Raw genomic sequence first — 15043 nt, forward strand, 5'->3', positions numbered from 1 at the left:
AAAGATAGTTTGCAATCATTTTGAAAAATTAGACAATATATTTTGATTGTAGCCAGTCAGTGGAGATAAATATCCCTGATCTCTGTGCCACATATTATAAAATACTAGATATACACACCAAGAGAATGATCATATATGGTTCTTTTGCAGAAGGTAGAATGATGTGGGTGGCCAAAGTAGGTGGTTATCTTGAGGTTATCTTGAGATGATTTCGGGGCTTTTAGTGTCCCCGCGGCCCGGTCCTCGACCAGGCCTCCACCCCTAGGAAGCAGCCCGTGACAGCTGACTAACACCCAGGTACCTATTTTACTGCTAGGTAACAGGGGCATAGGGTGAAAGAAACTCTGCCCATTGTTTCTCGCTGGCGCCCGAGATCGAACCCGGGACCACAGGATCACAAGTCCAGCGTGCTGTCCACTCGGCCGACCGGCTCCCATAAATTTACTGCGCTGTGGACAGGGTGCTTGTCAATCAATGCTTACCTATCAGGGCCTGCATGAGGTGGGATCTAGCTCTATGGGACTCTCCTCGAAGCAATTTGAACCTAATAAATTTAACATCTTGGTATTCAAGCTGTGGTGTTGTATTTAATGTTGAGGTGAGGCTACAGGTAGCCTTTCCAACTTCTTTCAGTGCATTACACTTAATGACCACCATGAGTACTTCCATACACTTTGCATTTCACATTTATGCTTCCACCTTTCACCGATGTCTTCTTGTCCAATTTTCTCTGTTAACCCTTAAACTGCGCATGGCATATATATGCGCCATGATTAACATGTCCCATGGTGCACATGGCGTATATATACGCCATAGGGTGCTAGGCACGATTCAAACGGTTCACATCAGCTCCCTCAGGGCTCTAGTAAACAGACACCATGTTTAAAAAAAATCATGGGCAATATTTTCTGCTGTGAGAGCCACAATAACGTTGAAGCAACCAAGGCTGGTGCACGCAGCATGAACTAACAGTATTGCTGTTCAGCTTGTGGCCATAGCATCGCCTTAAAATGTCAAAATAAATATGTAACTGGTATTATTTAGTGATGACAATATTACAGATGACTCCTGACTGTGATAAAAATGACCAGGATTGTGATAATAGCAAGATTGTTGTGATAATTAATGCTGTGTGGGAGGAGTGATGCTGAGAGATGGAGGGAGATAGCGGCGTTTACTGATTGTGTGGTCACACGTAATTGTCTGCATTCACCATACCAGCTCAGTGGTTCTCTATGGTGAACACAAATGTAGATACTTATATATAATGTGTGTATTAGTGTAATAACAGCAAAAGGATTATGTTGGGAGGAGCCATTTGGGTGACAGAGGTGGCGTTGTCTGCATGACTTGTCTGGCTGTGTATTGTGTGGCCACTATGCACCCGACAAGCTTAGGTATCAGTCACAGTGCATACAACATGTAGATATTTTTATATAATGTGTGTATATAGTGTAATAACACCTCAAACAGTATTGTTGGGGGAGAAATTTTAGTGCGCCTGACCTTGAATGTGTGAGGGAGGCAGCCGCCAGCTGACTGTGAGTGTAGCGATGTCTCTTAGTTCCTGAACTAACTGTATCAGCTTAGTTGTACAGTTGTGGTGAACAAAACATGTAGATACTTATATATAATGTGTGTATATAGTGTAATAACAGCAAAACTATTTGTTTATTGTTTTATGAACATAGTAATTGAACCAGTAATATGAACACCATTCTTTTGAGCATAGCAATAATTCACACATTATATAAATCTATCACACTACACACTATTGAATAATATTACTGCAAAAAACTAAGAAAAAATCAATCACACACATTGAAATAATTAGGTAATAATATCTTTGTGGCAACTCCCACCTGTCAGCTCGGGTGACGCTGACCGCTTCTGACGACCGCTCTGTCAACGCCCACATTTTGCCAGACTTCCTCTGCCTATTGCGCCCATAATATGTCACCTACGATTTTTTTGCCCCCATGCTCAGGGAACACACATTAACATTTTTAGAAGACGCAAAAAATTTAGAATTTATTTTTTTCTTGAGCACAGGGGGTGTAAATCTCCTCAGGACCCCTTAGCAGCTTAACCCTTAACACTTTGGCGTACCCCGCGCGCCACCCTTCAACTCTGCGATATGGGACCCAGGGTGTCACGGGAGCGCGCGTAAATTCTGAAAAGTGTATACTCTCTTCAACTTTATCACCTTAATTCTCGTCCTACGAGATTAAATTTGGTATCATTGTGTTTGCAATAGAATTCTCTACAGCACTAAATGCATATAAACTCCAAAAGCCCGGCTAATTACCCGCAGCAAACAGAGAAAGTGCGAATGAGTTACCCAGAAGCGCGCAAACGCGATAAAATGTTTTCACTATTTTCACTCTGGTCACCTCAATTTTTGTCCTAGGTCTTTCATTTTGGTCTCAATGGGTTCGCAATAGAATTCTCTAGAGGAACATTAGCATATAAAATAAAAAACCTGGTCACGCTCCAACCGCCGACGAGTTGAAGACGGGCCACGCGTTTGCCGCAAGTGAGCGCTCAGACGCCTTCCAGCTACACTCCCAATTCCCTTCCTTTTCAAGCCTTTCTTTCGCAATTTTCTTCCTGGAAGGGCCTTGTTCATGATCACTATCCATCGTGGAGTAAGCGTAGATAGTTTCTAAAGCCGCAGTAAGAAATATAGTCACGGAAAATAGGCGAAATGTTCACACGTTTGAGATGTGAGGGGAGGAGACATTGGTCACAACAGTGGAGCGAAAACAATGGGCCGACGGCGTGTGCCAAGCCACCTGAGGGCCACGAGGCTCAACAAAGAAAATGGGAAGACATCGGCGCACATTTTAAAACCAGTCCAAAAAAAATCGGATAAAAACATGATTTTTGGCGATTATTTAAAGTGGATGACGCAATGCTGCGTCATCCCCGGTATTACCGCCAGTAAACGGATGATGCAATGCTGCGTCATGCCAGGGCGAAAGTGTTAAAGTGCCCATCACGTCATATGACGTGCTGGACGTTGTTCCAGTCAACTGCGCATCACGTCATATGATGTGTTGGAGTACTACGCAAGATTTAAACAGCCCGCGGATACACGGGGTTCACCACACCTTCATCAGGGCTCTTGTAAACAGACGCCATTTAAAAAAAAAATCGTGGGCCAAACTCCCGGGTGTTATTGGCCTCAGTATTGAGTGAGCAACCAAGCCTGATGCACGCAGCATGAGCTAACAGCACTGCTGTTCAGCTTGTGACCACAGCATCGCCTAAAAATGCCAAATTATACTTGTTCATGCTATTATGTAGGGATGATATTATTACAGAAGACCCCTGACTGTGATAAAACTGACCATGGTTCTGATAATAGCAGGATTGTGGTGATATTTAGCGCTGTGCGCCATGGAGGGAGGAGTAATGCTATGGGAGGGAGGGTGGTGGCAATGTCTTTTGACTGTGTGTGGCCACCTTTTATTGACTGCACTCAGCATACCAGCTTAGTGGTTCGCTATGGTGAACACAAATGTAGATACTTATATATAACGTGTGTATAGAGGGTATAAACAGCAAGAGAAGGTTTGGAGCCGCCATTTTGGTGAGGGTGGTGGCGTCGTCTGCACGACGCCACCGTGCAGACGACGGTGTTGTTTACTGGTTACCACGATGGTCTTTGGGCACCATACCAGTTTATTTGTACAAGTAAGGTGAATAAAACAGGTAGATATTTATATATAATGTGTGTATATAGCGTAATAACACCACACAGTATTGTTGGAGGAGAAATATTAGTGCGTCTGGCCTTGAGGGCGGCCGCCGATCAGCTGACTGTGTGAGTAGCCACATCTTTGTGCCTTTACTCACCATACAAGCTTAGATGTACAGTTATGGTGAACAAAACATGTAGATACTTATATATAACGTCTGTATATAGTGAATTATAGCAAAAACATTATTGTGGGAGGAGAATGTGGGTGAGTCAGATGACTGGAGGGAGGGCGGGAGTGGCTGGCTGGTAAACGGCGGTCACTCCTCGTTACTTTTTGACTCATAATAGCTACTTAGTGGTTCGTTATAGTGAACAAAACATGCAGATACTTATATATAACCTGTGCTTATAATGTAATAACCGACAAAGTATTTGTTCACTGATTGATGAACATAATTGAATCAACAATATTCACACCATATTTTTGAGTACAGCAATGATTCACTCATTTTATTATATAAATATATCAAACTACACACTATTGAATAATATTACAGCAAAAAAAAGTATGAAAAATCAATCAGAGACATTGAAATAATTCGGTAATTATCTCTTTGTGGCAACTCCGGCCTGACAGCTTGCGAGCAACAGACCGCCTGGGACGCACGCTGAGTCAGCGCCTATAATTTGCCAGACTTCCCCACCCTATAGCGGGCAATATATGCCACTTACGATTTTTTTATTATTTATCCCGTGATCAGACAAATTAACAGGTTAGGAAGAAAAAATAATTTTTTTTTTTCAAAATGACATGCGCCTGACATGACTTGCAAAATGACAAGACCGAAGCCAACAGGCCATGAGCACGTAAGTCCTCAGCAACCGGCACAGCCGAAAGGTAGGGATCCTGCACATGAAGCTTCACCACGCCAACATCCCGAGGAAGGGCAGGGGCGAACAAGCACGCATCGAGGTGCTCAAACTCGCCCCCAGGTAAACCTTGATCACCATAAGCGCCTCGCGCCACTTAAGTGTGCGGGAACAATAGAATGTATGTCAAGCCTCCAACGAAAACACAGGGCAGTCCGCTAGCCAGGACGACTCTGGAACTTAATTAATAATGAACCTAGTAGGGAGACGAAGACCCAAACCTGAATGAAGACAGATTCATGATAAAGGCGTAATCCAGGATGCGCAGGAGGTAAGCTGATATGGCTTCCCGCACCTCATGAGGTAGGATGCGGGAAGCCGAAGACCTCCAGAAGGACGGGACCAATAGACCCAAAGGGACACGGAATCAAACCCGAGGAGGGGCCGATACCAAATCCAATTCGTACGTGGAGGGTGAGGGGGAGGAGGGGGGGGGGGGGGAAAACCCCACTCCTTGTAACAGCAAGCTCTGCTCCAAGGGTAGAAAAACCCAAGCAGGGTCCAACGGCCCAAGGCCGCCAAGACAACCCTTCCCCAGCCCCGGAAACCTCCACATCAGGACCTGGAGCCGAGTCGTCCTACAAAGCCCCGGCCCCTGAAGAAAAAGCTGGAGCCACCTTGAGGTAGTCTAGCGAGTGCACAGATGGGGGGCTAAAGTGTTAAGAAATATTTATAAAACCGGGATCAAAACCAAATTTGTTTTATTTATGCAATTAATTTATAGAAGGATATAAAAGTGTCATGAACATTAAGGCTGTGCTAGACCCTCCCTAATATGCTTATTCTATACACAAACACACCATCCACATTTCAGCTCTAACTTTTCTCATGAAATCCATGTCAAAACACCTTATGAAATTATACTGACCAGACCACACCACACACCAGAAGATGAGGCGACGACGATGTTTCAGTCCATCCTGGACCATTATCAAGTTGATTGTGGACTTGATAATGGTCCAGGACAGACCAAAACGTCGTCATCTCCTCATCTTCTGGTGTGTGGTTTGGTCATAGTATCTTAAACCATGTTATTATGAATCATCGTCTGCACCTTATGAAATTATATATGCATCTGCTTATATTAGGCAAGCAAAGAAAAGGAAACAAAATGTATATAAAGTCAAACTTGAGTACAGTAAGGACAATAGACTATAGTGAAGAGCATGCAAGTAATTGTCATGGCAGGTTTTGACTCATACTAAAACCCAAGTAGTGTGAGCAGTTTCATTTCAGAGTGTAAGTACATTTCATATGATCTAATCAGTGCACTAAGAAAGTGTTCCTCTAAATGCCACAATGCATGGCAAATGTTGGAGGCTTGCAGTAATTCAAAGCTACCTTTTTTTCTTTGTCCTATGTTTTATTTTTGAGTGTCCCATGTCAACACTTCGTGGTGTTGAAAAAAAAAAATCCATTATAAACTTTTTATTTACACTATACATACATGTTTTATATATTATGTGAGAATCAAGAAACATGAAGTGTGGCTAGGTATTTTTTGTCTGTTAGAAAGTCATCCTAATTTCAAAATGAAGATTATGTCTTAAAGATATTCATAATTACATAATCTTACAGATATTTATAATTAATGCATATATGTTTTTTATTTTATTATGAATACTAAGCACAGTATAGTACAATTCTTCCTCAAACACATACCCATTCACCATAAAATTGGATGTAATGGAAAGATTTTAATCAGCTGGGGCATGATGCAATAGATTAGGGATATGGATAATATAGCCCATCTTACTAATCTGAATATGCAGTACCATTAACCCTTAAACTGCGCAAAACTGCACATGCAGGGTTGAGTAACTGACGCAAAAGTGCGTAACACTCCAAATGCAGTTTTGGAGTACTACGCAAGATTTAAACGGACCGCAGATACACGGGGTTCACATAACCTTCCTCTGGGCGTGGACAAAATTGAGGGAGACATTCCTGGGAGTGAGAGCCTCAGTACTGAGTGAGCCACCAAGGCTGGTGCATGCAGCATGAGCTCACAGCATTGCTGTTCAGCTTGTGACCACAGCATCGCGTAAAAATGCCAAAAAACCAGCGTTGAATGTAATGAAACGCCATTTTCTGGGTGAGCCCAGGAGGCTCTCTGGAGCTTATTGGGCTAATGTATGTTATATTAGACCGGGACATTAGCTAAGGAGTTCAGACCTACCAGGGACCAGTGCCAGGACCTGGCCCCTTCAGAGAGGTTTCAGGGAGCAGTGGCCCTGGAAAACCCCCTTGTGGTTGGGGTTTTCCTTATCTGCCATCGACCGGGGTTAGGCACCCAGAAAGGTAGGCATAACAAAACTATGATAATAAACTAGATGATGATAAACTAGAGTCAAAAATACCATACGCGAAGACTCGAGGAAAAGATCAAACCAGCCACGTAAATTGGCCTAGCAGAGGCAGGCCCCAAGGAACTTGTGGAAGTTAACCCCAACCCCCAAGGGCAGTACTTACAGGGCACCTAGGCACGATAACCCTAAGTGCATGCAGCCAGAGTACAGTACCATAGAATAACTCCTGGCTCACGCAACCCCTGAAGGACAGTCACCACATTCAAAGCACAGTGCTGAAAATCACTGGAGCCAGAGCACATGACCATCGCCTCTAGCATCAGCCTTAGAACTGAAGGGTGGATAGCCGGCACAGGGGACTGGGTCTCCCCCCTTCCGCTGTGTAGCTGTTTGCTGCCGGCTTAAAGGAGGGTGGGGGGTGCAGCGCCGGCCCCTAAGTGTTCCACTGTCTACAGCTACTTATTCTGACTTGTAGGAGTAATGTTAATATTGCCCCATACTTTACATATTTCCTCCTCCCCAGGAAGGGGAGGAGCTGTGTAGACAGCGGCGCAGCGACGTGTGATGTCATGCTCGTTTCCTTGTTTCTTTTTGGGGAGTTCTATCCACTTGTTCGGCTTTTGGTAGCAATTTTCACCAGAATAGGGGTTTGTTTTGTGACGCTTACCTTTCTGGGTGCCTGACCCGGTCGATGGGAGACATAGAATGCTTCCAACCACACTGGGGTTTCTATAGCCCATTGCTCCCCATGCCTCATCTAAGGGGGCTAGGTTCTGGCTCGTGGTCCCCGGTAAGCCCACAGACCTCCATACACATGACTTATGCCAAAGTCTGACATTAGCATATCAGCCTGGATAGCTCCGGGGAGCCGAAGGAGCTCCCACCCAGAAATGCGGCATTAAACACCACAAATCAAATGTAATCTGAAAACATGATACCCTCGTTTAGACCCATACCAATTGTTCTGTTTGAACAGGAATTCACTGCACTGTACTAAACTCTTTTTACAAGCCCAACACAAATCTTCAAATAACCAGACAAACTGAAGAAATACTCACCAGTATATGACGATGCCTCCCAAAGAAAATGCAGTTAATCCAGCAATTTCCCTGAAATATTATTTGTAATTAAATACAATGCACATGTATGTACTTATGTGAAATGATTAAATGGCATCAAGTGGTGCACATCTTTATAGCACCGTAATAATCTATACCCCCTCTTAGGTATTATTTTGTGCATTCCTCTCATCAACCTATAAAGCATCATTCAAGTCATGTCAGAATAATATAATATGGAACTCATTTGTAACAATGACAATATTGTTTTCCTTATGATATGTGCTCATCTTGCCCATGCTGACTGCCACTTGCACACTGTAACCCCCTATAATAGTTGAAGCAACCATAAAAAACCAGCGTTGAATGTAATGAAACGCCATTTTCTGGGTGAGTCCCGGAGGCTCCCCGGAGCTATCCCAGGCTGATATGCTAATGTCAGACTTTGGCATCAGTCATGTGTATGGAGTTCTTAGGCCTACCGGGGACCACGGCCAGAACCGGGCCCCCTCAGAGAGGCAAGGGGAGCAATGGCCTATAGAAGCCCCCGTGTGGTTGGAAGCATTCGATGTCTGCCTTCGACCGGAACAGGCACCCAGAAAGGTAAGCGCCTCAAAACAAACCCCTATTCTAGTTAAAACTGCTACCAAAAGCCAAACTAGTGGATAGAACTCCCCAACAGAAAACAGGCAAACTAGTGTGACGTCACACGCCGCCGCGCCACTGTCTGCACAGCTCCCCCCTCCCTGGGAGGGGGAAGGGGGAGCCCCAGATCCTCCACGCCGGCTACCCACACCTCAGTTCTTGAGGGTGGATGTCAAAAATGCGAGAAAAAAAAAAACGCCGACCGGAGGGAGGGAGGGATGCCGGGGAGCCTCCGGGACTCACCCAGAAAATGGCGTTTCATTACATTCAACGCTGGTTTTCTGGGGGGATCCCTGTCGACTCCCCGGAGCTAACTACCCACAGACGGAAAAAGAGGGACTTACCCGGGAGGCGGTCGTCGCTCACTCCTCAACTCGAAGCCAAGACAACTGGCTGCAACCGCTGATCCAAAGCAACACAGGCCCGACAGGACCCAGGGACATTCACAAGGTAACGAGCAGCCAGGACCCTGTTCGACCGCCAAAAGCCCCACGCCCGAATATCAGACCAAGACATATTCCCAAAGACGGCAGCAAGATCCGCAAACTTACGAACATCATGGGCACGGGGATAGACCGCAGGCTAGCTGGACTTAATAACCCTGCGGACGACCTGGGAGACCCGAACCCGCGAACAGGGAAAAAGGGAAACCGGATCGACCCACAGCGCGTCCTCGGACACAGAAGCAACCAGATTTGTTATTTGTTATTTGATATGTTATTTGCGCCGTGGCGCGCAAATAACGGCGAAGCGCCGCACCGGACACAAAACATGATGCGCCCAAGAGGAAGAAACCTCCGGAACGAAACCAAAGAACCCAAAGGAACCCAGAATCGAACCAGGGGGAGCCCAAATCACCACATTTGCCGGCGGAGAACACCACAGAAAGGCAAAGCATAGCCCCAGACAGAACACCCTGGGAAAATGGTCATAACAGACCGAAAACCGAGGGACAAGGTGTGGGAGCAAGCATAACAGCCAGGGGACACTGAGCCCAAACTCAAAGGCCCAGACCCAAAACAGACAAAATGGAAAACCCGGTGTAAAATCAACACCCAAACGTTCCCAGAGGAACAGGCAATGGACAGAAAACACCAGAAAAGAAACGATAACAGGAGAATAAAAAACCCTGAAAAAAGGTGAAAAACTCACCCAAGAAGCTCGCTCGCACACCCAGTCGCATGTAAACAAACCGCAACGCCGCCCTGGTGGCCACGCATGGAAACCGGCAGACGAAAATGGCCGCCAACAGGGGCTGTGACTGACGCTAAAGATACGAAAACACGCCAACAAAAGTGGGAAGCAAGCAGACTGGCTACACACTGGCAGAGCTGCTCCTGCTTGCGTTTGGGATGAATGTCACTTCAGCCCCGTTTTGCAAGCTGTCTCATGTGTTGTTTCACCTCCGGCCTGCTCATGTGCCGCCTGAGCTGTCCTGGTCGTTGGACCGGGTGCTCTCTTTTCTCCTTTGTTTATGGTGGCCCCTTCAGTTCGGGACTGTTTTGACAAGGCTCTTTTCTTGTTGGAATTGGCCTCTGGGGGTCGGGTTGGAGAGCTTCATGATCTCTGGTGCAGGGGTTTCTGCTCCTTCAGGCCAGTTGGTAGGTTTTACGTTTACAGCCATCTCCTTTTTTGGCGAAGAACGAGACGGCTGCTTTCCGGAGAGGTCCTTGGGTTGTTGATACTTGGTTGGTTCGGCTGTGGGGGCATCATGTGTTGAGTCCAGTTGCAGCTCCTTGCTGTTATTTGTGCACCACAGGCTCGGTGGCCAGGGATGCCCTTCGAGTCAACCCGGGTTCCCTTCTTCCCTGTTCAAGAGCTCGGGTCTCCCAGGTCGTCCTCAGGGTTATTTAGTCTAGATAACATGCGGTCTATCCTCGTGCCCGTGATGTTCCCAAATTTGATGATTTAACTGCCGTTTTTGGTAATATGTCTTGGGCTGACATTCAGGCGGGAGAATTTTGAAGGTGGAACAATCAATGTCCTGGCTGCCTGTTATCTGATTAATGTTCCAGGCCCTAGTCGGGCATGTGTTGCCTTGGGTCACAGGTTGCAGCCAGTTGTCTTGACCTTGTATTGAGGTGTGAGTGGCGGCCGCCTCCCGGGTAAGTCTCTCTTTTTTTTTCTTTCTGTGGTTAGGTAGCTCCAGGGAGCCGGAGGGGCTCTCCACAGAACACAAGCGTTGAATGTAATGAAACGCCATTCTCTGGGTGAGTCCTGGAAACTCTCTGGCAACCTCTGCTTCCTCCAGTTGGCAGTTTTCACATTTGTTATATTCAGCCTCTGAACTATTCAGTTGAATAGCCAGCATGAGCAGTCTGGGGCTCCCCCTTCTCCCTCCCAGGGAAGGGGGAGCTGCACAGACAGCAGCGCAGCAGAGGTTGTAACATCATGCTTGTTTGGTTGTTTTAGATTGGGGAGTTCTACATGCCAGTTCGGCTTTAGGTACTAATTTTATAACTATGTGAAGTTTGTTTGGGACGCCTACTTTTCTGGGTGCCTAACCTGGTCGATGGCAGACATGGAATGCTCCCAACCAGATGGGGGTTTCCATAGGTCATTGCTCCTCTCACTTCTCTGAGGGGGGGGGGGGGCAGGTTCTGGTCGTGGTCTCCGGTAGGCAAGAACTCCATCAAATAGACTAATGCCACGGTCCAATACATACATATCAGCCCAGTATAGCGCCGGGGAGCTGGAGGGGGCTCACCACAGAAAAAATACTATTATTCCTATTCTGAATGATGCAAGATGAAATAGTTCCACTAAAAGAAAAAAAATTGCATATAAGAACAACATATAATATATAAGGTGCTTTTTGAGGATGACCAATCTTACCATACAATCAGAAAACTAACCAAACATAAAACCCAAAAGAAACAAACTACTGCAAAGGAATCAACAATAACGTGAAATACAAAACATACACCATTGGGTAGTAAGGTTCCTTGCCCACAACAGGCATATATGTAAATGATGCCAGAAGAATGCAGGCGCCAATCCACACAAGCCTCATGGATCTCTCCACTGCCCCTTGCATTGAGTACATAATGACCGGCCACAGACCAATGCACAACAGTCCAACGGAGAGCATTGGACGAATGAAGAATGCCATCACCTGCAATTCAGAATCAGTGAAGTATTTTCCTATGAATAATAATAATAATAATATATATAATCATGTAAATAATAATTTTTATTTAAGTACTGTACGTACGTATATATATGTATGTACTCACCTATTTGTGCTTGCGGGGGTTGAGCTCTGGCTCTTTGGTCCCGCCTCTCAACTGTCAATCAACCGATGTACAGATTCCTGAGCCTACTGGGCTCTATCATATCTAAATTTGAAGCTGTGTATGGAGTCAGCCTCCACCACATCACTTCCTAATGCATTCCATTTGTCAACCACTCTGACACTAAAAAAGTTCCTTCTGATATCTCTGTGGCTCATTTGGGCACTCAATTTCCACCTGTGTGCCCCTAGTGCATGTGCCCCTTGGGTTAAATAGATGTCCTTATCTACCCTGTCAATTCCTTTGAGAATCTTGTATGTGGTGATCATGTTCCTCCTAACTCTTCTGTCTTCCAGCGATGTGAGGTTAAACTCCCGTAGTCCCGTAGTCTGTAATAATATCATCGCTACATAATAGCATGAACAAGTATATTATGGCATTTTTAGGCGATGCTGTGGTCACAAGCTGAACAGCAGTGCTTTGAGCTCATGCTGCTCACTCAATACTGAGGCCCCTAACACCCGGGAATTTGGCCCATGATTTTTTTTTTAAAATGGCGTCTGTTTACAAGAGCCCTGATGAAGGTGTGGTGAACCCCGTGTATCCGCGGGCCGTTTAAATCTTGCGTAGTACTCCAAAGCATCATATGATGCGATGCGCAATTTTCTGCTATTCGGTCAAAGCATCATATGATGCAATGCGCAATTTAAGGGTTAAACACCAGCCTACTGAAGGGTGTACGTATAGACTTAGTCTGCGATCGTACAGTATGCACCCAGTGCCCTTAGCTTTGTCAGCGATTGACGTACAGCATTTATCCACCGGTGGAAGAATAATAGTGGAATTGACCATTTTTTTACTACAGCTCTGGTTATAAAACAAAATGTCTCAGGGGCTTACTAATAGTGCCTTATTAATGCCAAAAATGAAGCAATATTTTGCAAGAACTTGTAGCAGAAAATCAACCAGCACGAGAACAGCTGTACCCAACACAAGAACAGCCGTACCAAGCACGAGAACAGCCGTACCCAGCAAGAGAACAGCCGTACCCAGCACGAGCACAGTTGTACCCAGCACTGGTACAACAACAGCCAGCACCAGCTCAGAAGCAGCTGAACCCACAGCAGCAGCGAGCACCAGCAAACCTGATGCAAACATCTAAAAACATCGTGTGCGGCATGAACAGTTAGAACAAGTGTTAAATTTAAGTGAGTACACAGCGTTAAAATTAAAGTTGCAGTAATTTTAGTGTACAATAGTTTTCATAAACCGTACTGTAGTACTCAACATACAGCAGAACTACTTTTAGTCAATACAGTGCTAACGGCATAATGCACTGCAGTACGTATTTACTGTAGAGGATTCACAACTTCACGAAACTTCAAGATGGACACCACAACTACAATAAGGTAAATTTATGAATTACAGTATTTTTAGTATTGAAGTAATATATAGGTACAGTATGTAATATGATAATGCATTTTTATTGTGTACAAGAAAAAAAAAGACACTGACACAAACGCCTCCTGAAGGTCACCTCTTGCAACGAGTCCAACGCTCCAACGAACTGGGGTTGGTCCCATATAGTACGTTGAATCGAGGTTGTACCTGTACTGGTTGGCCCCCACCCAAGGCCAAACTAGGGACATAACACCCCAGCTGGCTCCAAGGGCAGGGCAGATGCCGAGCAGCAAAAACCCTACGAAAAGTGGCATTCCGAATGCACCAGGGAAGATAACCCTGACATGTAAGTACTCACAGGGCACTTAGGGAAGTCTGTCCTAAGCACATGCAGCCTTGGTACACTTCAGGTACACATAGACACTACACCACGAAGGCAAAGCACTGCGTAGGAAATTGATGCCAGAGATTATGACCACCTTGGATTGCATTAGCCAACGAACTGGAATGGCTAATGCAATTCCATAATTGCAAGCCATTCAATAATGGGTCTGGGAGGATGGGGGTCTGTGCAAACGAGCGGTGCCGCTGTGGGGTGTGATGTTTGCTTGTTTCCTTGGGATTGGAGGGAGTTCTGTCTCTCTGTTCGGTTTTCGGTTGCAATTTTCTTACCATGTGGGGTCTGCTTTGTTATGCCTACATTTCTGGGTACCTAACCCCAGTCGATGGCAGATAAGGAAAACCCCAACCACAGGGGAGTTTTCCATGTCTATTGCTCCATGTGCCTCTCTGAGGGGACCAGGTTCTGGCTCGTGGTCCTCGGTAGGTTGACCTCCTTTGACTAATGCCCAGGTCTAATGAATTGCATGTTAGACCGATAGTTCGAGGGAGCCGAAGGGGCTCCCCACAGAAAAATATACAATTAAAGAACTTAAATGTCTAACAAAATATCCATATCTTCGACCTAAATTTACCAATACTGCACATGAATCAATAATTGAGTGACAAGTAAACAGGCACATTTCAAAGAACATTTATATGGCAATAAATCATATTGGACCTACCAGAATCTCAATCCCAAGAAAGATAAAGAGTATACGAATGGCCACTTCCCACACCATATTGAATGAAGACACGAGGAGCCAAGCAACACGCAGCGGGGCACAACTGTGGTGCACGAGGCCCCACAGTCCAACTGGTGTCATTAAATACAGGTAATGTTGCCACGGATGTTGCTGCCCTGTAATTAGGATTTGATTAAAATTAGGAAACTGAAAAATATGCTGTTTACACTTTGACAAATTATTATTCATGTTCATAGTTGAAGATGTGCCAGTCCAATGATAGTACTTTATAATGTCTGGTGCAGTTGAAACTTTATGGACAAAAGTAAAAAAGTAAAAGGCAGAGTTTTTTAACTCATTAAACCTTTCAATGATACATTTATTCCAAATAAAGACAAATGCATTATAAAAAAAATAGTTTTCAATATGAAAGTATAGTAATGAATACAAGCTATTGCTGACCAAACCACACAACAAAGTGAAGAGGCGACGACATTTTGATATTGGTCCACGACGAACCGAAATGTCGTTGTTTCTTCACTACCTGTTGTGTGATTTGGTCATCATATCTTCCGCCACGTTATTGTGACTAATAATCTGCATACAAGCTATTGTACCATCACCATGTGAACATGGAAAGCTGTTCAAGTTACTGCACACAGTCTGGTAATGTACACAAGACAAACACAGAACTAAC

General features: G+C 45.1%; 1 protein-coding gene across 5 annotated transcripts in view; it reads right to left on the bottom strand.

The window, feature by feature from the left end:
* PIG-N (Phosphatidylinositol glycan anchor biosynthesis class N) overlaps positions 1-15043 on the bottom strand; it is a 61525-nt gene that overhangs the window by 16871 nt on the left and 29611 nt on the right. For 2 of the 5 annotated variants that reach the window (XM_045736480.2, XM_045736481.2), the window contains exons 9-11: positions 14347-14522; positions 11573-11763; positions 8004-8054 (exon numbers count right to left, since the gene is read on the bottom strand). In XM_045736480.2, the coding sequence (XP_045592436.1) occupies positions 8004-8054; positions 11573-11763; positions 14347-14522 (418 nt within the window). Of the gene's footprint in view, positions 1-5977; positions 6026-8003; positions 8055-11572; positions 11764-14346; positions 14523-15043 lie in introns of all 5 variants that reach the window. The other 3 variants (XM_069326346.1, XM_045736483.2, XM_045736482.2) reach the window with 3 other exon arrangements.

The sequence above is a fragment of the Procambarus clarkii genome, chromosome 18, assembly GCF_040958095.1.
Source record: "Procambarus clarkii isolate CNS0578487 chromosome 18, FALCON_Pclarkii_2.0, whole genome shotgun sequence".
NCBI lineage: Eukaryota > Metazoa > Arthropoda > Malacostraca > Decapoda > Cambaridae > Procambarus > Procambarus clarkii.